The sequence below is a fragment of the Esox lucius genome, chromosome 14 (genome assembly GCF_011004845.1).
Source record: "Esox lucius isolate fEsoLuc1 chromosome 14, fEsoLuc1.pri, whole genome shotgun sequence".
Classification (NCBI taxonomy): domain Eukaryota; kingdom Metazoa; phylum Chordata; class Actinopteri; order Esociformes; family Esocidae; genus Esox; species Esox lucius.
The window spans coordinates 34,071,674-34,095,555 of NC_047582.1; the positions used below are offsets into that span (position 1 = coordinate 34,071,674).

General features: G+C 45.5%; 2 protein-coding genes across 8 annotated transcripts in view; both read right to left on the minus strand.

Moving 5' to 3' along the window:
• kidins220b (kinase D-interacting substrate 220b) overlaps positions 1-9,817 on the minus strand; it is a 31,432-nt gene extending 21,615 nt beyond the window's left edge. For 5 of the 7 annotated variants that reach the window (XM_034296794.1, XM_034296796.1, XM_034296795.1 and 2 more), the window contains exons 1-14: positions 9,631-9,817; positions 6,537-6,700; positions 6,285-6,383; positions 5,770-5,868; positions 5,067-5,165; positions 4,536-4,637; positions 4,296-4,394; positions 2,297-2,494; positions 2,111-2,209; positions 1,943-2,041; positions 1,560-1,658; positions 1,304-1,481; positions 947-1,111; positions 87-266 (exon numbers count right to left, since the gene is read on the minus strand). In XM_034296794.1, the coding sequence (XP_034152685.1) occupies positions 87-266; positions 947-1,111; positions 1,304-1,481; positions 1,560-1,658; positions 1,943-2,041; positions 2,111-2,209; positions 2,297-2,494; positions 4,296-4,394; positions 4,536-4,637; positions 5,067-5,165; positions 5,770-5,868; positions 6,285-6,383; positions 6,537-6,668 (1,648 nt within the window). In that variant the 5' untranslated portion in view covers positions 6,669-6,700; positions 9,631-9,817. The remainder of the gene's footprint in view (positions 1-86; positions 267-946; positions 1,112-1,303; positions 1,482-1,559; positions 1,659-1,942; positions 2,042-2,110; positions 2,210-2,296; positions 2,495-4,295; positions 4,395-4,535; positions 4,638-5,066; positions 5,166-5,769; positions 5,869-6,284; positions 6,384-6,536; positions 6,701-9,630) is intronic. The other 2 variants (XM_034296798.1, XM_034296797.1) reach the window with 1 other exon arrangement.
• Positions 9,818-10,570: 753 nt separating this feature from the next.
• Positions 10,571-23,882, minus strand: part of mboat2b (membrane bound O-acyltransferase domain containing 2b) — a 39,575-nt gene continuing 26,263 nt past the window's right edge. The window contains exons 6-13 of the mRNA XM_034296926.1: positions 21,440-21,494; positions 19,140-19,326; positions 18,650-18,842; positions 17,365-17,468; positions 16,817-16,881; positions 16,185-16,317; positions 13,298-13,449; positions 10,571-12,366 (exon numbers count right to left, since the gene is read on the minus strand). Coding sequence (XP_034152817.1) covers positions 12,186-12,366; positions 13,298-13,449; positions 16,185-16,317; positions 16,817-16,881; positions 17,365-17,468; positions 18,650-18,842; positions 19,140-19,326; positions 21,440-21,494 — 1,070 coding nt within the window. The 3' untranslated portion in view covers positions 10,571-12,185. The remainder of the gene's footprint in view (positions 12,367-13,297; positions 13,450-16,184; positions 16,318-16,816; positions 16,882-17,364; positions 17,469-18,649; positions 18,843-19,139; positions 19,327-21,439; positions 21,495-23,882) is intronic.

Below are 23,882 nucleotides of genomic sequence, written 5' to 3' on the forward strand. Positions count from 1 at the left end.
CCAATCTGGATTTCTGGAAGTTCTGGTAAAGCAAGTTGAATTTTGTAACCCTAAATGGTGACTATAGGGCTGAGTGTCAATCTCACCGAAGAAGACATAGAGCAGAGCCAGCAGGCTGAGGGACACAGCTACGGCCAGGTGGGGATCCAACGTGAAACCCAGGACCAGAGCTACGGAGCCACAAAGCAGCACAGACAGGAAAACCACCAGCCAAGAGAACTGGAACAATGGCTCCACCTGCTGGCCAGCAAACGTTTTCATCTCATCTGGAGAGAGACAGGTGAGAAACAGAGACAGATGAGAAAGAGAGACAGATGAGAAGGAGAGACAGATGAGAAACAGAGACAGAGTGAGGAAAAGAGACAGAGTGAGAAAGAGAGACAGATTAGAAACAGAGACAGCGTGAGGAAGAGAGACAGAGTGAGAAAGTGAGACAGATGAGAAAGAGAGACAGAGTGAGAAAGAGAGACAGGTGAGAAACAGAGACAGAGTGAGGAAGAGAGACAGATGAGAAACAGAGACAGATGAGAAAGGGAGACAGATGAGAAAGAGAGACAGAGAAGGCGACAGGTAGAGGTGGGGAAAGACAAAGAGCGAATGAGGGGAGACAGAACAAAGAATTGTATTGAAATATGAATATATATGATATGAATCAGACAGCGATGGCTATCACAATAACGCAATAACAGCTACATGTGCGTATCTCTCAATCTGTGTGGGTGTGGTTACATTTGGAACACACGCTCAGGGTTTTGAATCTAGCACATTTACAGATGTGGTTACATTTGGCCACGAATTGGCCTTTTCACCAATCACATCCGGGACTCCCTTCTAATCAGACACTGTTCAGAGCCAAATCTATTTCATAAGGGCCCCCGCCAAAAAAAGGGGACAGGAGAGCACTCGGGATTGGAGGAAACCAGAAGACGTCCCCGGGGGGCCTTACCCTCCAGCTTCTTCAGCAGGAAGGACTTTCCGCTGCCCCACTGGGCGTACAGGCCCACACAGATAGGCGGCTGCATGGTGGGTTCACTGAGGATGTCCGCCAGGGCGCTGCTGTACAGGTCATAACCCAGCATGTCGCCGTCACACTCGGAGGGAGACAGGTGGCCTGGGAGGGAAAGGCGGTCCGTCACATTTAACAGGTCATTCAGCGGAGGGCCGCGTCCGAAATAACATCCGGCCAGTCACCGAGGAGGGCCTGAAACCGCCCTCCAGCCCCATGTCAATGTTAGTTAACTCAAACGCGTGTTCTTCGTCGCAGGAACCACTGGCCGAGCTGCCGGAGAGAAAGGACACTCACGGGCTCCGAAGATCTGGGTGAGGATGCTCTTCTGGTGGCTGCAGTCGATGTTGTAGGGGGTCTCGCCTGCCTTGTTGGGCCGGTAGAGCAGGCGGCCATCTTTAGGGTTTCGAAGGAGGAGCTCCGCCAGCCTGCGGCTCCGCCCACGGATGGCAATGTGGAGCGGAGTGTCGCCCCTCTAGAGGATGGAGGCAGGGTGGAGGTGAGCCATATGCAGTGTGTTTGATACATGAGGGCGAGGTCTGGGTGGATGTACCTTGTCAACAGCAGACACTTTGGCTCCCTTATCCAACAGCAGCTCCACTATGTCAATGTTCCTCATCTTAGTGGCTCTGATCAAAGGGCTCTCCGAGTCCTGACACCAGATCCCAGACGCATGCATACACAGAGGCGCACACACACACACACACACACACAGAGGTTAGAAAGCAGTAGGAATAGAATAGGTGTGTGTGTCCATATCGAGTTTAGGGCACTGGAAACTGTCAGTGAAGTCCCTAGTTGTCTGTAAATCCTGGTTGGAGGTTTCCAGATTTCCTGCCAGTTCCCTCCATATCCCCCAACTCTTGCGACCAGGATACTGGTTGTTTCTCCACCCGAGCCCAGTGACCGTGTCCTGTCAGGGGGTTGTTGTCTTACCTTGGTGCAGGTCTCGGTGTCCGGGTTACACTGCAGGATGTCTCTCACCATGGTGGCGTTGCCTTTCTCCACAGCCCAGTACAGCGCCGTCTTGTTGTCCTGCAGCAGGGACAGAGTGTATTAAAGCAGGTCAGGTGGAACAAAACCCCCGGGAGTCACATGTATTACCTGTCCCCTGATATCGATGTCAGCGTATTTGTGCAGCAGAGCTCGGACTATTTCCACGTGGCCCCCCCTGACGGCTCCAATCAGCACGGTGTCGCCGCTCTGTAAAACACAAACACCAGGAGGTCAGGACACACTACAACGGCAGGGGAACTACGCGCGTGTGTGTTGGCGCGTGCCCGTGCCCACCCTGTCGGGGATGTTGACATAGGTGCCGGCGTCCAGAAGGTCCTGGACGATCTCGGTGTAGCCCTCCTTGGCGGCGATCATCAGGGCCGTGTTGCCGTCCTTGTCCGTCATGTTCACGTTGGGGTTCCTCTTCAGAAGCTCCTTCACCACCTCGGTGAATCCTCCCCGCACTGCCACAATCAGGGCTGTCATGGAGTTCTGTGTGGGGGGAGGGGAGGAGTCACTATCTTCCATTTGTTACCTTTATTAGAATGTTAATTACAATGTTATTCAAAAGTAGAATGATCACTAGAAACTCTGTTCACTAGAATGTCTGTTAATTAGAAACTCTGTTCACTAGAATGTCTGTTAATTAGAAACTCTGTTCACTAGAATGTCTGTTAATTAGAAACTCTGTTCACTAGAATGTCTGTTCATTAGAAACTCTGTTCACTAGAATGTCTGTTCATTAGAAACTCTGTTCACTAGAATGTCTGTTCATTAGAAACTCTGTTCACTAGAATGTCTGTTCATTAGAAACTCTGTTCACTAGAATGTCTGTTCATTAGAAACTCTGTTCACTAGAATGTCTGTTCATTAGAAACTCTGTTCACTAGAATGTCTGTTAATTAGAAACTCTGTTCACTAGAATGTCTGTTAATTAGAAACTCTGTTCTCTAGAATGTCTGTTAATTAGAAACTCTGTTCACTAGAATGTCTGTTCATTAGAAACTCTGTTCACTAGCATGTCTGTTAATTAGAAACTCTGTTCACTAGAATGTCTGTTCATTAGAAACTCTGTTCACTAGAATGTCTGTTCATTAGAAACTCTTCACTAGAATGTCTGTTAATTAGAAACTCTGTTCACTAGAATGTCTGTTAATTAGAAACTCTGTTCACTAAAATGTCTGTTCATTAGAAACTCTGTTCACTAGAATGTCTGTTAATTAGAAATTCTGTTCACTAGAATGTCTGTTAATTAGAAACTCTTTTCACTAGAATGTCAGTTCATTAGAAACTCTGTTCACTAGAATGTCTGTTAATTAGAAACTCTGTTCTCTAGAATGTCTGTTAATTAGAAACTCTGTTCACTAGAATGTCTGTTAATTAGAAACTCTGTTCACTAGAATGTCTGTTCATTAGAAACTCTGTTCACTAGAATGTCTGTTCATTAGAAACTCTGTTCACTAGAATGTCTGTTAATTAGAAACGCTGTTCACTAGAATGTCTGTTAATTAGAAACTCTGTTCACTAGAATGTCTGTTAATTAGAAATTCTGTTCACTAGAATGTCTGTTAATTAGAAACTCTGTTCTCTAGAATGTCTGTTAATTAGAAACTCTGTTCACTAGAATGTCTGTTCATTAGAAACTCTGTTCACTAGAATGTCTGTTCATTAGAAACTCTGTTCTCTAGAATGTCTGTTAATTAGAAACTCTGTTCACTAGAATGTCTGTTCATTAGAAACTCTGTTCACTAGAATGTCTGTTCATTAGAAACTCTGTTCACTAGAATGTCTGTTCATTAGAAACTCTGTTCACTAGAATGTCTGTTCATTAGAAACTCTGTTCACTAGAATGTCTGTTAATTAGAAACTCTGTTCACTAGAATGTCTGTTAATTAGAAATTCTGTTCACTAGAATGTCTGTTCATTAGAAACTCTGTTCACTAGAATGTCTGTTCATTAGAAACTCTGTTCACTAGAATGTCTGTTCATTAGAAACTCTGTTCACTAGAATGTCTGTTCATTAGAAACTCTGTTCACTAGAATGTCAGTTCATTAGAAACTCTGTTCACTAGAATGTCTGTTAATTAGAAACTCTGTTCACTAGAATGTCTGTTAATTAGAAACTCTGTTCACTAGAATGTCTGTTCATTAGAAACTCTGTTCACTAGAATGTCTGTTCATAAGAATGATCATTAGAACGTTGTTCAAAACTAGAATGATCATTAGAATGTCTGTTAAAATGTCTGTCCATTAGAATGTGATTCCATGTATTCCTTCTGGTCTGCAGACATACCGCCCCCTCCTGGTCAACGTCAGCTCCGTTCTCCAACAGATGCATCACACAGTCAAAATGTCCTTTTCTAGCTGCCCAAATCAGAGGGGTGGTGCCATACTGAGAAAGATGGCCAAACACACACACACACACACACACACACACGGTTGTAACAATTATCCAATACCGAACACAGGTCTTCATTTTTGGCAAGACTGGGGCACCACTAAAAAGGTAACGCGGCTCAACCCACTGAGTCACCTTGTCAGAGCAGTTGACCTTGGCACCGTTCTCCAGCAGGATATGAACAATCTCTGCATGGCCTCTGCCTGCTGCCCAGATGATGGGGTAGACACTGTATTGCTGGTGGGAGAAACACAGAGGAACATAGGCAAAGACAGGGGGAATAAGATACCATCGCCAGTCTACAAACCACTTGGACACACTTGAGAATTTCCTTCCTTGAAAATCAACATTAGAATTTTTCCTACCAATCTACATAGCCAATTTCACATTTTGAAGAGAGATTATAGAAAATGTCTACTTTTCATTTCTTAAAATAATATTTTTTCATATTGATTGTATATGTATGCACATCACAGAGCAAATAATTAGGAAGATATGTGATTGGCAGGTGAATAAACACCATATTTAATTGGCAGACGAATAAACACCTTATTTGATTGGCAGATAAATGAACACCATATTTGATTGGCAGGTGAATAAACACCATATTTGATTGGCAGGCGAATAAACACCATATTTGACTGACAGGTGAACAAACCCCAATACCTGGCCAGTTGTGTTGGGATTTGCTCCGTTCTCCAGGAGAACCTTGGTTACCTCCACACGGCCCTTGTAGGCAGCCCACATCAATGCCGTCCAGCCTCCCTGAACAACACCAAACATCATACATTATCCTGAACACCAAACATCATAAAAACATCATACATTATCCTGAACAACACCAACCATCATATGAACATCATACATTATCCTGAACACCAAACATCCTACATTATCCTGAACAACACCAACCATCATATAAACATCACACATTATCCTGAACAACACAAAACACACATAATAGATCACCCAGCATACATTACTCTACCTTCAGGGTTTGGCATGTTAGAACATGGTAAAACCTGTACATTGAATTTGTGATTTAGGTTCATACAAACACCAGAATATTATAAGAACTTGAAAAAGAATAAAATACTTTCTACTGTTAATTCTGTTGTTATTTTCTGAATATGGACAAAGTGTACTGAAATGTTTTGCACCAATATTTGTCTTTGCATTTAACTCGAACCTTCAGAACCAAAGAGGTGCAGTCAGCTGCTATGATGAGTGTCCGGGAAACAAATAGGTTACTTGTCTTTCTATAAATGTGTGTGTGTTTTCCACTTTGATGCCTTGCGGCTTCAATCTAACAACCTTTTGGTTAGCGGTCAGACTTTCCGACCACCAGGGGGCGCGGGGCATTCCTCACCATGTCTCTGTGCTCGATGTACGCGCTGTTGTCCAGCAGCTCCTTCACCACATCCACATGGCCCTCCTTGGCAGCGCAGATCAGAGCAGACCAGCAGTCCTGAAGGAGAGACAGAGCGGCATCCGAATCACGTCACAACGCGACGGTTACCATGGAGACGGAGAGAGGGCCAGCCTTAGCAACCGTTACCATGGGGTCCCCAGACAGAACAATGGCCTATAGCTCGCTGAGAGCCGTGCCAATGTCAAGGTTATTCATATAGGTTATTCACATAGGTTAGGCCTTGGAGTTAACGGGTGAAAAGGTCGTCCCCTGGGCCCCTTGAAGGACATGCTAGAGCCCATGTAATAGTAATATTACAATAAAAGACAGAGAAAGGTGGAGAGTGAGAGACAGACACAGACAGAGTCAGTGAGACAGATAGAGTGAGAGACATGGAGTCACAGATAAATAGAGAGACAGACACAGAAAGAGTCAGTGAGACAGAAAGCTGGGGGTTTATCTGTCAGTCTCACCACATCATCCAGGTTGACATTTGCTCCCCTCCTGATGAGCTCCTGTACAATCTCAAGGCTGCCCTGCTCTGAAGCCAGCATCAAGGGAGTCTGTCCGTTCTGGTTGGGGGTGGGGGTGGGGGGGGCAATTAGAGACAAACAGAATCCCTCACAGACAGTAATAAGAGACAATTTCAACAACACAGAGGGACTAAGCAGCCCCCTTGGACGTGGTTATACACAGGCCTGACACGGACAGGCTCGGGTCCTCACATCGCTCCGGCCGTCCACCTCCTTGAACTTATCCAGGTGGGCCTTGAGCGCCGCCAGGTTCTCTTCCTCCACGTAGCTGAAGAGGTTCTGGATGGCCAGAGTGGTCATCTTGATGGAGGTGGTGGTATCCATGGCCACTGCTCCCCACTGCCGTCCGCAGCTGTCTGGAGAACCGGCATCGGTCATTAGAGACTATTTACAACCAGGCTCCTCAATACGGCCAAAACCTTGTGACCACAGACAGGGAACTGGCAGCTGTTTTTTATTGTGAAATACAGCTTCATATCAACCATTTGCCGTGGTTTTCTTGGACATTCGTTAGACCCCACTGTGTTATAGCTAACCATGACATCGCCTACAGATGTCATTAGGGATTTCTGTTGGGCACTGTGATTGACTCCACACCCGTGGGTACTTTCAGAATGGCTGCTGGACCCCACTCTGTGGCTTCACTGACTGGAATCAGGCGGAGCAATAAGGAATAACAAGGTGGGATCGCATCGGTGTGAGCAAATTCTACGCTTCAAACCATTTAGAAGAGTCTGTGCAGCCAAATAACAGCAAATGCCACGCTTTAAGCTCTTACCAGTTAAAGGCCTACTTCAATTTGTCAAAAAGCTAGCCTATTGCGCGGCTATTTTTGACGTTTGATATAAAAAGCACAAGCGCAGAGGTCTGGTGATTGTGGAGATGGAGGAGATAGAGCACACAGTGACCTGAGTCTGGCAGCTAGCAAGGGCATGGTGTGTTGCTGTGTGTGTCTGTGTGTGTACTGAATGCAAGTCTGTGTGTGTCTGTGTGTGTACTGAATGCAAGTCTGTGTGTGTGTCTGTGTGTGTACTGAATGCAAGTCTGTGTGGGGGAACTCTTTGATCTTTCACGAGAATTGTTGCTTTGCTACACAGTTCTACGCAGTTGTTTGTTTGGCTCCGACTCATATGTGGAAACATTACAGTGTTATTATTATTAATTTAATTGTGGCAAAACTGGGACAATTTGGTAGTAAATGTTGGAAACCGGAACATTTCTGTGTTTTACAGATATCTGTCGGGACCTGGGACACCTAACATGAAACCGGGGCAACCCCAGGCAAACCGGGGCAACCCCCGGCAAACCGGGGCAATCCCAGGCAAACCGGGGCAATCCCAGGCAAACCGGGGCAATCCCAGGCAAACCGGGATGTCTGGTCACCCAAATTTAAATCCAAGTGTGATCAAACAAAATGTTATTTGAACATTTTGGGGATGATATTTCCAGGTAATAAGTTTGCAATGACACTGTATAAAAATGCCCTTTTTTGTAAGAGTTGTAAGCCCTTCCAGCATTTTACCACAAAACACTGACTGGTGTAGCTACAATGGTGTTGCCCAATCCTGGTTCTGGGGACCCCAAGGAGTGCAAGGGCAAAAACAAAAACGTGCACCCATTGAGGACCCCAGGACCAGGATTGGGAAAGCCTGTAGCTAAGGAAACACAATACCTGGAAGCAGTCACAAAGAATAGAAAACAGCCGCAGGGCAACCAGCAAAAGATTTCACACAATGAGCAGCACTACAGCAAATCCCTTGAAACTGAAACGCAGTCTGAAACGCACAGAGCACGCCTGGCACTGTTAACACCTGCAATGTATCTAACCGGAAAACAGGAGCCCTCTATGTGCTGTGAAATTCATATATGCTAGAATAAATATGTGGTCTATAGCATATGGTATGCTGTGAATATTGAAATGTGGAATGTGCAAGGTTATATATAGAGAACAATATCTGGAACTAGTACTGCTCTGTGTAAACGGCTAAATCTATTTGTGTAGTGTAATCCTACACCCTAAAGCAAAAGTACTACAAAAGAAACGTCAATACATGACTTGATAATATACCCCCATGTGTATACATATTAATGTATTTTGTCTTGCAATTACTTGTGTTCTGCCGGGAAACCCAGGTAGACAGTCTCTTTATTGCGATCTTGGAGGTCGAATAAATGAATACAAGGTTCGGAAATGTCAGGGTCGATCCAAATATATGCGTTGTTGAAGGGTTGGTCTCGAAACTGCCAAGGACTTCACCATACAAGCAGGATATAAATGAGGGTAGATGTTTTAAATCATATATAACATATATATAAACGACAGGCCCCCTGTACTTACGCGCGTTCCACTGACTTACAGACGGACGACGCGCGCATCTGTAGCTGACAAAAGCAAACACTGCATTTTGGTAAGTCGTCAGGGGGTGCTGAAGCTGCGACGGAGTGGCTGCTGTACCCCCAACACCCCTACTTCCCGGGGCTATTCTGCGCTCCTCAGTTCTTCGTTATTTACAAAGACAGAGGAGTAAAATGGTTTACACCGTTTACGAAATTAACGGAAAACAAACGGTCTATCAATTTAAAATTAGAAGGAGAACAAGCAATTAGGAAAATCACTGGAGTTTTAGTGAAGGCACCGCCCACAACTGTGATGTTTGTCGAAACGATGCGATAATAAAAGAATAAGCATACCCGTAACTACCACTTTTTCCCCATAGGTTATGTGCTTGATATTTGTTTGGATACGATGAACCCGGTTGAGGCTGCACCGGGCTGCATCCATCATTACCATCGTCAGGTAGACTACATTAAACGTGCTGCGTTAGACCAATAGGGTCTATATACTAGCTAGTTAGTGACCATGTTACAACCGAACCACCTCGGTAGCGTAAAAGATAGAAGCTATAGTATAAACTAGAGGCACATTTTCACTTTCAGCGGCACAAAGACCCACAATAGCAGCTAACATAATAGCAAACAACTCGCTACTTCATTTTGATGTAGCCGGCTAGCTACGGTACTGTAGCCAGGCTCTTCACGCGAGACACAGCCAACATCTCCCACCTACCGTTCTATACGACGACAATATTTAAAATAATTTCAGTGAATACTAATAAGTAGATGATATTGTTTAAAAGCTGGTAAAACATTTGCTCAAATGCCAGGCATATATCAGACAAGAGAACGGTCAAACGGACTCGAGCTGTCAATCAAACTGCATCGACCAAAGGTGGTCGCATTTCGATGCTCATAGGACAAGAGAAATGGTGATTAATCAGTCACATACCTTTAAAGAAATACGGATACGGCTAGTTGGTCCACACTTCGACAAAGCAATCTCAATCCTCGCCTTATATATATATGCGTGTAAAGGCTCACAGGCTATTCCCCATCCTCGACAACAGCCATTTTAGTGAACCAGACAAAACAGCACTGGCTGTTGGGTGGCTGCTTCCTCCTCGTCCGTCAAATGCTTTTCTCCGCCTACGAAGTGTGACGTCATAAGACCTCTGAGGCGAAGATCCGAGGTCACTAGTTACGAAGCTTTTTGGTCATTTAGCAGACGCTATTATCCTGAGCGGTTTACAGTTAGTGCATAATCGCTATGAAGCGACAAGCAAAGTCAGAAAGAAAATAATTTATGCATTTGAAAAAATCAACACCTGTCAATAGCATTACCTGACAATAACATTCACATTAATAAATAGTTAATTATGTGATAGCTATGTTGCAGATGTATTGCCCTTTAAGCAGACCACATTTCAGGTTATGACTCAGGTTTCAGGTTAATTATCTTTCCATTTTAGTTTACACTCATTCTCAACACCTTCATGTTCAAAAGAGGCTGCTTTTGTGTTTAGATTTACATTTGCACATTGCTATGGGTCAAAGTCCTAACATTTTATGAAGAGTAATGCTGAGCTGTTAAGTTATATATTAATAACATCTGATATTGCAATGTGCTGGCCTATTCCACCAGCACACATGTTCAATGGCCTCAGATCATCTGCTGTCCTTGCAATAGATGCAGGCGTCTGTTCAAACCCATAGGCCTACCCCCCTCAGGGTAAGAAGCTAAGACTGACACATTGGCTCTGACTCACGACTCAATGTACCTGGCTTGCTCAGTAGCCTGTGAGGGACTGGCCTTGTCTAAGCCAATCAAATGGTGCCCTCCCAGCCTCCCTCCCACAGTCCTCCATCTTCTACATAACACATTCACTATGTCAAGTTCCAAAATGTCAATTTTTAATCACATAAAATACAAAAAACAAACCATTCAAATCATCCACATCAACAATTAGCAGTGTTGGCTAAGGACCAATAATAAACATTTCATTCTCTTTTTCTCCAGGGTCTCAAGCAAAGCTTTCTTTCACAATATCTCCATTGATACCTAACTCACAATCTTGAGAAATATACTTACTTTAAACTGTCTCCTGCATAATGAAAATAGAATCAGAACTGTCTGAAGCAGAGGGTTCATAAATACTGTCATGTTTATGACCTCAGGTACATTTTCCAACTGCCACCTGTTCGTCTTTGTCAAACAAACCACAAGTCCATTGGAATCAAGATCAACAGGATCTTGGGTAGGTCTTCCTGACCTTTCCACAGCCTTTTTCACATTGGTCAAACATACCACACTGGAATCACATAAATGACAAATAAATTGAACTGAAACACACACTGCCTGCACACAAGTTATTAATACAGAGTTAGCAGCTAATCCCGCGGCCTGGAATAAACTGCAAAATGAGAGATAACGCCCAATTCAAATAATCGTCTGCACTATCCCATTTTTTTTCAACAGAGTGTGATTGTGTCAAACCGTTATATAACAACAACAGAACAGAAGTGAGACTATATAATATCAGCCGTTAAAAGCAGACAGAATGTAGCATACGCCCCTAGCCTGCATGTACCAAATGGCATCACAATCCCTCTGTACTGCAGATCTTTTGACCTGGGCCATTAGGTCTCTGGTCAAAAGAAGTGTACTTAGAGAAATTAGTGAAGTTTGGAACGCTTTCCTTGTTCATACAATGAATCATACTGTGTCAAAAATATCTGTTTAGGTAACTGCCAACCCTCTGAGGTGGTTGAATAAGTTATATTTGGCTTTTCACCAGGACTAAAACACTCCAGGTAGCGTGTCACCTTTATATCAGGTTATATCAGGGAACACTTCTGAAATTACTAAACACTGTTGGCCTCCGGCCGTACAGATAGCCCAAACACTGTGAGAAGGATACACAAAAGCTGAAAAACAAATTGGAGAAAGAGACAGAAAGCGCATAAGGCAAGTTTACATACATACTCCCAAAATGCAGTCACGGCACAATACTGGCAATTCACTACTGGGATTAATTCCTCCATCTGTCCATCTCTCCATCCATCCATCCATCCACTCATCAATCCATCTTTGCCGTGGTCACCAAGACAATACACTAGAGGTCTGAAAAGGAGTCCCAAATGGCACCCTATTCCATTTGTAGTGCACTACATTCAACCAGGGCCCAGGGCACTTAGAAGGGAACAGGGTGCCACAAGGGACACAACAGCTTTAAAGTTCATCCATCCATCCTTCCATACTCCAGAGTACTGCCCAGCTTCGGAGCCATCTGACTGAAGGACAGCCTTCGTCCTCCTCCAGAACACACCAAGACAGGAGGCAGGTCAGCCAGGTTGGTCAGAGTTTGTTAGTCCTCTCCGGATCTCTCTCTCTCTCTCTCTCTCTCTCTCTCTCTCGTCTTAACTGGATGTATTACATTGAACAGTCCCCTGCAGTCGTCGGTGCCAGTCTCTGTGTGGGCACCGCCGCTGAGCCGCGGGTCTGCTTCACGAGGCCTTGGTCTTCTGGTTGGAGTTGCTGTCTGTGGAGGCGGTGGAATCCAAAGGGGAGGCGACCGGCTTCTGATGGAGGTCTTTCTGCTGCTCCTTCAGGCGCAGGTGTCGGGGCTTGACCGGCAGGGCTACGGCCAGGAGGACGCAGCCGATGTGGACACTGAAGTACCAGGACCTAGAGGAGGCAGGTGGGGGCGGTTTTAGGTGCGTCATTACAGCCGACCGTCCCAGTCCAACTTAGAATCATGGCTAAACCAAACTCCCCTCAAAATGAGGATAACCTTATGCCGTATCTCATATATACAGGAAAAAGTATCAGCCAGTCATCATTGACTGTAAAAGGTACGTTTGGACTACTCATTCTATTTCGACCCTGGCAGACCTTTTTAAACGGTCTGTCTGAGGGACTGGACAGTTATGTTGGTGGTTTAAAGGAAAATATTATTTCTGTATCTAATTTCACAGAAGATCAGTCATTTGGTTGACTATTTATTTTTGAGGTAAGATGCTGTTCTATGTATGTGTGCAAATGGCATTCCATCCCTAACGCCCTATTCCTTATAAACTACACTCTTTTGTTTAAATACCACACACTATTTATTATATACTACACCTTATTCCTTACAAACTACATCCTATATATAATTCACCCTTGTCATTACATAATACACCCAATTTATTACATTCTACACTACACTTTTCCTTATATAATATACCCCTATTTCTTAAATACCACATCCTATTCCTTATATACTACACCCTATTCCTTATATACTACACCCTATTCCTTATAAACTACTACACCCTATTCCTGATGTACTACACCCTATTCCTGATGTACTACACCCTATTCCTGATGTACTACACCCTATTCCTTATATACTACACCCTATTCCTTATAAACTACACCCTATTCCTTATAAACTACACCCTATTCCTTATAAACTACACCCTATTCCTTATATACCACACCCTATTCCTTAAATACTACACCCTATTCCTTAAATACTACACCTTATATAACACATAATTTGAGTCCTGCAGAAAAGAAGTGAACCACGAGGGCAGTAGGGGGTCCATTGGGGCCTTGGCTTCGGGCCACTCACCTGTAGAACTTCATTGAGGGCCCGACGGACAGAAGCACGAAGGGAACCACCGTGTAACAGATGGCGATCTGGGTTCCAGCCCACGTGATGATGTCATACACCAGCTTGTGTGAAGGCGAGCCCAGGAAATAGGGCCTCACGTTGTGTCTCATCTAGAAAAACGGGACCCAAACAGAAATACAGCATGGCAAAGGAAATGTGAGACCACAAATTAACAAACATGAAACCACGGGAACAAACAGCTTTTTAATCTAAATCTGTTGCAGGGCCATTGCAGCTTCAATACACTGCATATAATAGAGAGAGACACTGTGTGAGCCAGCAATGACAAAGATGTTCCTTTAAACCAGAGACACCTTTCCTTCCCTCCAACATGACTTCCTGGGTGACAGAACAGCAGAGATGGTAGTAACGTTGACGGTGCAGGCTCATTTCCTCTGAACGAGACCAATAATAGTTGCACCAGTGGTGCGGCCCGGCTCTGTTTCTCTCTCCTTAACCTGGCTCACAGTTCTCATATCGACACGCTTCCCAAGCCACACCCTATCCCCCATGTGGTGCACGGGATTCGGTCCAGATCGGAGCCTGAAATCGGAGTAGCGTGCCATTTAAGAGTCAACTAGTACATTCCCAGTTGGGCCCCCTGGGCCCATTCATCAGCAAGTCTCAAAGTAACCCAGATCTGCTCTCTCTGTCCGGCCCGCTGGTCTGTTATCGGAGCTGGACCCAGGGTCAGTCCTAACGTCACTAACGTTTTTCTTTGTTTGCAGTCCTTCTGACCATTGGGGAAATGTGGTGCTCAGAGCCCAGGCACCAGCGTCTGCTGAATGTTTTTTATTCAGGCCACTCCTGAAGAGCACGAAGTGTCTCCACGGCCAACTAACCATGATCCTCTAAAAGGAACATAGCAGAAATAAGGTTCATGGGGATGAACATGGCCCAGGTGCTTGTTTAAAGTAGCTGATGTTCAGAAAATACTTAGTTTCTCAGTGGGTAAAGTGCAGTATGTTCTATCAGGACTGAAAAGGGCTTTGTGAATCTAGACAGATGACAGTAATTGATGTCTGAGTGAGTTAAGATGACACAGTGATGGGAGAGATAGAGACAGAGAAAGAGGGGAAATAGAGAGATGGAGAGATAGAGACAGAGGGGAAATAGAGAGATGGAGAGATAGAGACAGAGGGGAAATAGAGAGATGGAGAGATAGAGACAGAGGGGAAATAGAGAGATGGAGAGATAGAGACAGAGAAAGTGGGGAAATAGAGAGATGGAGAGATAGAGACAGAGGGGAAATAGAGAGATGGAGAGATAGAGACAGAGAAAGTGGGGAAATAGAGAGATGGAGAGATAGAGACAGAGGGGAAATAGAGAGATGGAGAGATAGAGACAGAGAAAGTAGGGAAATAGAGAGATGGAGAGAATGGGGAATAGAGACACAAAAAGGAAGGAGAGCAAGGTAAAAGAGTAGAAGATATGAGAGTGACAAAAGACATTCATACTCATTCATACTACAGTAGTAAATGTTTATGACTATGTACGCTACATTTCATATTATAAACATTACCAAAATGCCTTTATCATTACCAAGCATCCTTCAGACAACAAACAAAAGAAAAGAGGAGCAGAGAGACAGGGGGGACAGTACTCTGACAGAGGAGCATAGAGACGGGGGGACAGTACTCTGACAGAGGAGCATAGAGACGGGGGGACAGTACTCTGACAGAGGAGCATAGAGACGGGGGGACAGTACTCTGACAGAGGAGCAGAGAGACAGGGGGGACAGTACTCTGACAGAGGAACATAGAGAGGGGGGGGACAGTACTCTGACAGAGGACCATAGAGAGGGGGGGGACAGTACTCTGACAGAGGAGCATAGAGACGGGGGGACAGTACTCTGACAGAGGAGCATAGAGACGGGGGGGACAGTACTCTGACAGAGGAGCATAGAGACGGGGGGGACAGTACTCTGACAGAGGAGCAGAGAGACAGGGGGGACAGTACTCTGACAGAGGAACATAGAGACGGGGGGACAGTACTCTGACAGAGGAGCAGAGAGACAGGGGGGACAGTACTCTGACAGAGGAACATAGAGAGGGGGGGGACAGTACTCTGACAGAGGAACATAGAGAGGGGGGGACAGTACTCTGACAGAGGAGCATAGAGACGGGGGGACAGTACTCTGACAGAGGAGCATAGAGACGGGGGGGACAGTACTCTGACAGAGGAGCATAGAGACGGGGGGGACAGTACTCTGACAGAGGAGCATAGAGACAGGGGGGACAGTACTCTGACAGAGGAGCATAGAGACAGGGGGGACAGTACTCTGACAGAGGAGCAGAGAGACGGGGGGACAGTACTCTGACAGAGGAGCATAGAGAGGGGGGGACAGTACTCTGACAGAGGAACATAGAGAGGGGGGGGACAGTACTCTGACAGAGGAGCAGAGAGACGGGGGGACAGTACTCTGACAGAGGAGCATAGAGACAGGGGGGACAGTACTCTGACAGAGGAGCAGAGAGACGGGGGGACAGTACTCTGACAGAGGAGCATAGAGAGGGGGGGACAGTACTCTGACAGAGGAACATAGAGAGGGGGGGGACAGTACTCTGACAGAGGAGCAGAGACGGGGGGACAGTACTCTGACAGAGGAGCATAGAGACGGGGGGACAGTACTCTGACAGAGGAGCATAGAGGGGGGGGGACAGTACTCTGACAGAGGAGCATAGAGGGGGGGGGACAGTACTCTGACAGAGGAGCATAGAGACGGGGGGACAGTACTCTGACAGAGGAGCATAGAGGGGGGGGGACAGTACTCTGACAGAGGAGCATAGAGACGGGGGGACAGTACTCTGACAGAGGAGCATAGAGGGGGGGGGGCAGTACTCACGGCGCGTGCTGCCAAGGTGACCACAATGCCGGTGAGGAAGGTCAGGTAGTATCCTGGGTAAGCTCCATGCCACATGGCGGACAGGATGAATGTAGCTGCCGTAGGGTGGTAGGGACAGCGCTCGTAACACACTCTACATACACACAGAAACACACAGCTAGTCGGTGAAACAAAAAAAGCACAGCCTTATAAAGACTTCTTTCAACAACATAAGTGGTTCCACTCTGATGCCCTGGGGTGAAGTGATTGCTTTAATAACACTGCCAAAGCTAGCTTGATCCACTAGGTGGCATTCATTTACGTGACATGGACATTGCTGGAAAAAACCCAGCCCGTGAAGTTGACGTAACAAGTTTAATTGTTTAGTATTTCAACTAATGCTTAACCTAATTCTCCTAACCTGCTAAAAAAGGTAGAAGGTGCAAAAAAATCCTTTTACACAAAAGCCAAGAGTGCCTTATATGATCGTCCACAAATGATTGAAAGCACACCTCTGTTTAGAAAAAAGCATGAAGCAGCTACTGTAATTACAATGTATTTACACATAACACCATGACAGCTTGTGTTGGTTGTTACAGAAATTAACATAATAAATTAGTTAAGACAGAGACCGGTCTCTATGTTTTCGGTACCTTTTGAGCCAATGTGCTGTCTGAATATTCCAGTTGTCAAGGAACATCTTGAAGCTGGTGGCAAACTGGGACCAAAGGAAAGATGCATTTTACTACCGTTGTGCCAAACATAGGAAGACATGCATGCCAATGAGACTGATTTAGGGCCTTGATGTATGACCTGAAGGTCAAAGGTCATTTCAAAACATTACATATATGGCCGTGTTGGTATGTTTGGTAGATGAGACGGTTTAAAAGAGTAGAGGTTACATTTTTTCATGCGGGAGCATTTCGTTTTTTTTGATATTTGTTAAAAAAATGTAAAATCGGGGGCAGTTTCATGCTTTACTGGACAGTCAGGGAGGCGATACAGCAGCGCGGAGGCAGCAACTCAGTATGTCAGACCATATTGTTCCCCAAAAATATCAGAGTAATGGTGTCTACTTGCATGTCAACATTTTCCTGACCTTTGAACTTTAGGTTATAAATAGCTTTTTGTTTAAATGCGCATTTGTGGTTCTGATTCATCTACTGACATGATTAAAGTCAGTACAAACATCACGTCTCACCTCGATGTCCATTATCCTCAGATTGGAGATGAGGTCCCAGCGCGGCGAACCATCACTGTTGTATCCATTGAAACCGAAGCCTGCTGCGTTGTTGATGGCGTCAGCTGCTCACCGAAAAAAAAATACATTTCTGTTAGAGACATGATGTCTGCGCGCTCGCCTCAGCCGGGATTCAAAGAAACTGCCCGCCAAGTGCTAAACACAATACTTTTTTAAAGGTAATTCACGCTTGAGACGACATCAGCAGGGATCCCCAGAAATAGGCACACGGCAAACACCAGGGAAATAAGCTCATAAGGTGCGTGTCATTGTTACAGTGGTATCTCTGCAACGGACCTATAAAAGAGTCCTTACCTCATTATATGTCACTATAAACTGTATATTATCACTACACTGTATAACCACACAATTTACAATTAATTGGTAATAATACTATCATTGATATAATTAATAAATGTCTAATCATCCGTCTTCCTAACAACAGCGGCTTATCAAAGTGAACACCAGTAAGGTGACACCTCTTATGACGTTAATATAATTTCTCCAGTTAAGTGATGCTGATAATGATGTCATTGCCATCACTCCAGTTAAGTGATTCTGATTCTGATGTCATTGTCATTACTCCAGTTAAGTGACTATCCTTATGATGTCATTATTGTTACTCCAGTTAATTAACGCTCCTAATGGTGTCATTATCATTACTCCTGTTAAGTGAATCTACAATTGATGTCAAACGTCCTTTGTGATCTTGCAGAAACCACTGTAGAACAAGATAAGGAGGCCGTGCAGTCTCCGTCTGTCTCTGTGTGTGTGTCTGTGTGTGTGTGTCTGGTGAGAAGCAATCTACTTGCTTGAACACTGCAGACCTTGAAAACCATGAATAAGTTAGTAAATAACAAGGCCACATTACATGCCAAGTCAAGTCCATTATGTTCAATTTCATCACATACAACTGCTGAGAAACTTCAGACCAAAGGCAAACTGATCTAGGCCTGTTAAATCTGTTCTTAACTGTAAACAGGATGTGATGTAACATACCGCATAAAAGATCCGAACCCGAGTCAATCATGACTACAGTCCTGAAGCTTGAACTTCACTATGGAAACAGTTCAAAGCATCGCTTGGACAGTTCCCCTTCCTTTCTCCAAAAATATTCCCCTCCCTTCTCCAGAAATATTCCCCTCCCTTCTCCCCGAATACCCAGATATGGACGTGTTGGACTGGTTTACGCAGCGTCCAAAATGAAGGCTGGAGAATCAGCCCAGGAGGCAGAGAGGAGACCCACCCAGCGTCCAGACGAAATAGTACTTGGGCCGGGTGGTCAGCATGGACAGGTACAGGTACACCACCTGGGCGTAGAAGGGCGTGGTGGCAATGAAGTCATCGCTGATGTTGCGTTCCACAGGGAACACTTTACAGACGGAGAGGAAGACCATGAGGGACAGGAAGCAGGTGGCCAGCTTACGGACGACTTCGATCTGGAGACGAGGGAGAATTGTATAAATACTGGGTACAAAATCTGACCCCATTCCCTGTGCAGCACTACTTTGAGAGTTTTACGAAGAAAATGCAAACGGCAGCCATGTTGCACCCTCTTTAGACAAATAGGGAATGGTCAGACACCATATTTATTGATGTACAGCACACAGGAAGTTTTGATTCTTAAAGTGAATGTTCCACACAAGCATTTATAGTCTTTGTCACTATTAGCATCGCATGCTGACCATTTGGTAACTTTCCCCAAAAAATCCCAGCAGTATTTGAGAGTTGCTTACGTTTGGGGAGGGGTCAGTATGCTTGTGCCTGCCAACGGCCTTTGTGTTGATCTGGTGGTCAGCATGGCGACGGCAGGGCGTGCCCTCAATGAAGGCAATGTAATCGTTGTAAGAGCTGGTGGGACCGGCCAGAATCCCCATGAAGTTACAGTTGTAGCTGAAGTATTCCAGGAGACTGGGCATTCTCCTACACAGGGAGGTGGAGTAGAGAGAGACAGTCACAACCTAGAGACAGACATTCTCCTGCAGGGGGAAGTGGAGGAGACAGAGACACAACCTAGAGACAGACATTCTCCTGCAGGGGGAAGTGAAGGAGACAGAGACACAACCTAGAGACAGACATTCTCCTGCAGGGGGAAGTGAAGGAGACAGAGACACAACCTAGAGACAGACATTCTCCTGCAGGGGGAAGTGAAGGAGACAGAGACACAACCTAGAGACAGACATTCTCCTGCAGGGGGAAGTGAAGGAGACAGAGACACAACCTAGAGACAGACATTCTCCTGCAGGGGGAAGTGAAGGAGACAGAGACACAACCTAGAGACAGACATTCTCCTGCAGGGGGAAGTGAAGGAGACAGAGACACAACCTAGAGACAGACATTCTCCTGCAGGGGGAAGTGAAGGAGACAGAGACACAACCTAGAGACAGACATTCTCCTGCAGGGGGAAGTGAAGGAGACAGAGACACAACCTAGAGACAGACATTCTCCTGCAGGGGGAAGTGAAGGAGACAGAGACACAACCTAGAGACAGACATTCTCCTGCAGGGGGAAGTGAAGGAGACAGAGACACAACCTAGAGACAGACATTCTCCTGCAGGGGGAAGTGAAGGAGACAGAGACACAACCTAGAGACAGACATTCTCCTGCAGGGGGAAGTGGAGGAGACAGAGACACAACCTAGAGACAGACATTCTCCTGCAGGGGGAAGTGGAGGAGACAGAGACACAACCTAGAGACAGACATTCTCCTGCAGGGGGAAGTGAAGGAGACAGAGACACAACCTAGAGACAGACATTCTCCTGCAGGGGGAAGTGAAGGAGACAGAGACACAACCTAGAGACAGACATTCTCCTGCAGGGGGAAGTGAAGGAGACAGAGACACAACCTAGAGACAGACATTCTCCTGCAGGGGGAAGTGAAGGAGACAGAGACACAACCTAGAGACAGACATTCTCCTGCAGGGGGAAGTGAAGGAGACAGAGACACAACCTAGAGACAGACATTCTCCTGCAGGGGGAAGTGAAGGAGACAGAGACACAACCTAGAGACAGACATTCTCCTGCAGGGGGAAGTGAAGGAGACAGAGACACAACCTAGAGACAGACATTCTCCTGCAGGGGGAAGTGAAGGAGACAGAGACACAACCTAGAGACAGACATTCTCCTGCAGGGGGAAGTGAAGGAGACAGAGACACAACCTAGAGACAGACATTCTCCTGCAGGGGGAAGTGAAGGAGACAGAGACACAACCTAGAGACAGACATTCTCCTGCAGGGGGAAGTGAAGGAGACAGAGACACAACCTAGAGACAGACATTCTCCTGCAGGGGGAAGTGAAGGAGACAGAGACACAACCTAGAGACAGACATTCTCCTGCAGGGGGAAGTGAAGGAGACAGAGACACAACCTAGAGACAGACATTCTCCTGCAGGGGGAAGTGGAGGAGACAGAGACACAACCTAGAGACAGACATTCTCCTGCAGGGGGAAGTGAAGGAGACAGAGACACAACCTAGAGACAGACATTCTCCTGCAGGGGGAAGTGAAGGAGACAGAGACACAACCTAGAGACAGACATTCTCCTGCAGGGGGAAGTGAAGGAGACAGAGACACAACCTAGAGACAGACATTCTCCTGCAGGGGGAAGTGAAGGAGTTACAGAGTTTCACAGCGACATTCTCCTGCAGGGAAGTCACCACCCAGAGACAGGCTTTTAAAATAACATATCCAAAGAGCTACATGATGTGCCTCGAGCTAGAGACCTGGTAGGGAATTCAGTGAATTCAGGAATGCAGAGCCAATCAGAGCTTCCTTGAGTGCTCAAACAGGAAGAAAAAACAATCTGTAGTTTCCACTAGATTCTTTAAGCACAAACTAAGATTCTACAGCCACAATGTCAGTTTCCACAGTCAGATTCCAAGTCAAAATTGAAAACATAAACATTGTGGTCTTAATTTAAGAATATTATGTTAACACTGCAGTTATGTATAAAAAAAAATAATCAAAATACGATTTTTTTAAATAAATGTGGCTATGGAAACTAATTTCGGCATAACAAAACTATGCCTGAGAAACATACCTTATAGCTAGGATCCTCTGATTTGGAGTCAGTTGTTCCTCTTTCCTGCACATGCCTGTTTGGGGGAGGAGGGTGATATTAGACTCAATAGTCTGAGAGAGAATCAGTGGACAAGACTCTGTAGTCTGAGAGAGAATCAGTGGACAAGACTCTGTAGTCTGAGAGAGAATCAGTGGACAAGACTCTGTAGTCTGAGAGAGAATCAGTGGACAAGACTCTGTAGTCTGAGAGAGAATCAGTGGACAAGACTCTGTAGTCTGAGAGAGAATCAGTGGACAAGACTCTGTAGTCTGAGAGAGAATCAGTGGACAAGACTCTGTAGTCTGAGAGAGAATCAGTGGACAAGACTCTGTAGTCTGAGAGAGAATCAGTGGACAAGACTCTGTAGTCTGAGAGAGAATCAGTGGACAAGACTCTGTAGTCTGAGAGAGAATCAGTGGACAAGACTCTGTAGTCTGAGAGAGAATCAGTGGACAAGACTCTGTAGTCTGAGAGAGAATCAGTGGACAAGACTCTGTAGTCTGAGAGAGAATCAGTGGACAAGACTCTGTAGTCTGAGAGAGAATCAGTGGACAAGACTCTGTAGTCTGAGAGAGAATCAGTGGACAAGACTCTGTAGTCTGAGAGAGAATCAGTAGCCTGACTAGTCAGTCCTATCCTGTCCGGGTATTGTTATATACAGTATTATGGCCTACTGCTCCAACTGCCCCCCTCTCGTCCTTGTCTACGTCTCATTTCTTCAACGTCTCTCTCGTCTTCAGTCTCCCTCCCACACTCCTTACGTTGTTATTTACTTCCTCTCTGATCAATGGACTAATTAAAGGACGTTAAAATGACTTCCTGAAAGCATGCAGCCCCCCCCCCCAACACGGTGTCTCTGTCACACCCAACTCACCGGGAACAAGGTGGCTGGAGTGAAGTGGGACGAATAATTCTGTGTTGTTTATGGTGGCCATTACACTGATAACAAGATTAGCACAGTACCGCTAATCAGCTCACATTACAGTAAACTGCTTGCTGGTGATCTGAGGAAAGGAGCGGCGTCACCACGGTTACTACGGTCACAGTGTGGCCCAGAACCAAGCTCCATTAAATGGGTAATGGAGCTAGCAGTCTGCAGAAAAAGCTCCCAGTACAGTATACAGTACTTTTCTAAAGACAGTTAGCAGTCTTTACGAAAAGTAAGCAATATACAGGAACAGCTAGCAGTCTAGGGGGAAAGCTAGCAGTCTATAGGAAACGCTAGCAGTCTATAGGAAACGCTAGCAGTCTATAGGAAACGCTAGCAGTCTATAGGAAACGCTAGCAGTACAGTATACAGTACTTTTCTAAAGACCGTTAGCAGTCTTTAGGAAAAGTAAGCAATATACAGGAACAGCTAGCAGTCTACAGGTAAAGCTAGCAGTCTAGGGGGAAAGCTAGCAGTCAATAGGAAACGCTAGCAGTCAATAGGAAACGCTAGCAGTCAATAGGAAACGCTAGCAGTCTATAGGAAACGCTAGCAGTCTATAGGAAACGCTAGCAGTCTATAGGAAACGCTCCCAGTACAGTATACAGTACTTTTCTAAAGACAGTTAGCAGTCTTTAGGAAAAGTAAGCAATATACAGGAACAGCTAGCAGTCTACAGGTAAAGCTAGCAGTCTAGGGGGAAAGCTAGCAGTCAATAGGAAACGCTAGCAGTCAATAGGAAACGCTAGCAGTCAATAGGAAACGCTAGCAGTCAATAGGAAACGCTAGCAGTCAATAGGAAACGCTAGCAGTCTATAGGAAACGCTAGCAGTCTATAGGAAACGCTACCAGTCTATAGGAAACGCTACCAGTCTATAGGAAACGCTACCAGTCTATAGGAAACGCTACCAGTCTATAGGAAACGCTACCAGTCTATAGGAAACGCTACCAGTCTACAGGAACACCCAACAGTCTACAAGAACTATCCCTCGAAACACCCATAGCGTGTGATTCAAGGCTACTCACAGTCTAACTAGAGAGGAGGCTGAAGGGAGAGACAGGCCCCCCCAGGGTAATCGAGACACATTACAGCTCATCCACCATCATCCAGACCCAAACAAGTCCTCTGTGTGTGTGTGTGTGTGTGTGTGTGTGTCTGCCTGGACTACTTTTCCTTCCTACTCTCTCATCATCCATCTTCCTTTTAATTAGTTGCAGTGGCCTTTTGGCAGTCAGTCACCCTCCTGCGCTTCACAGACAAAAAATGAAGGCACTAATGCTATAATAAAACGTTGGCAAGATGTACAAAGCTCTTTGTGTGTGTGTGTGTGTGTGTGTGTGTCTTGTTTCTATTTTCTCTTTTACTATTGGTTGTCATGAAAATAAAAACAGCATTCTCATAAACCACTGCAAGTAGGTACGCAGGATGTTCCAGTCATGCAGACGCTGTGGGCGATGTGAGGAATATCCCGTGAAATTAGGAGCACGCTAAAC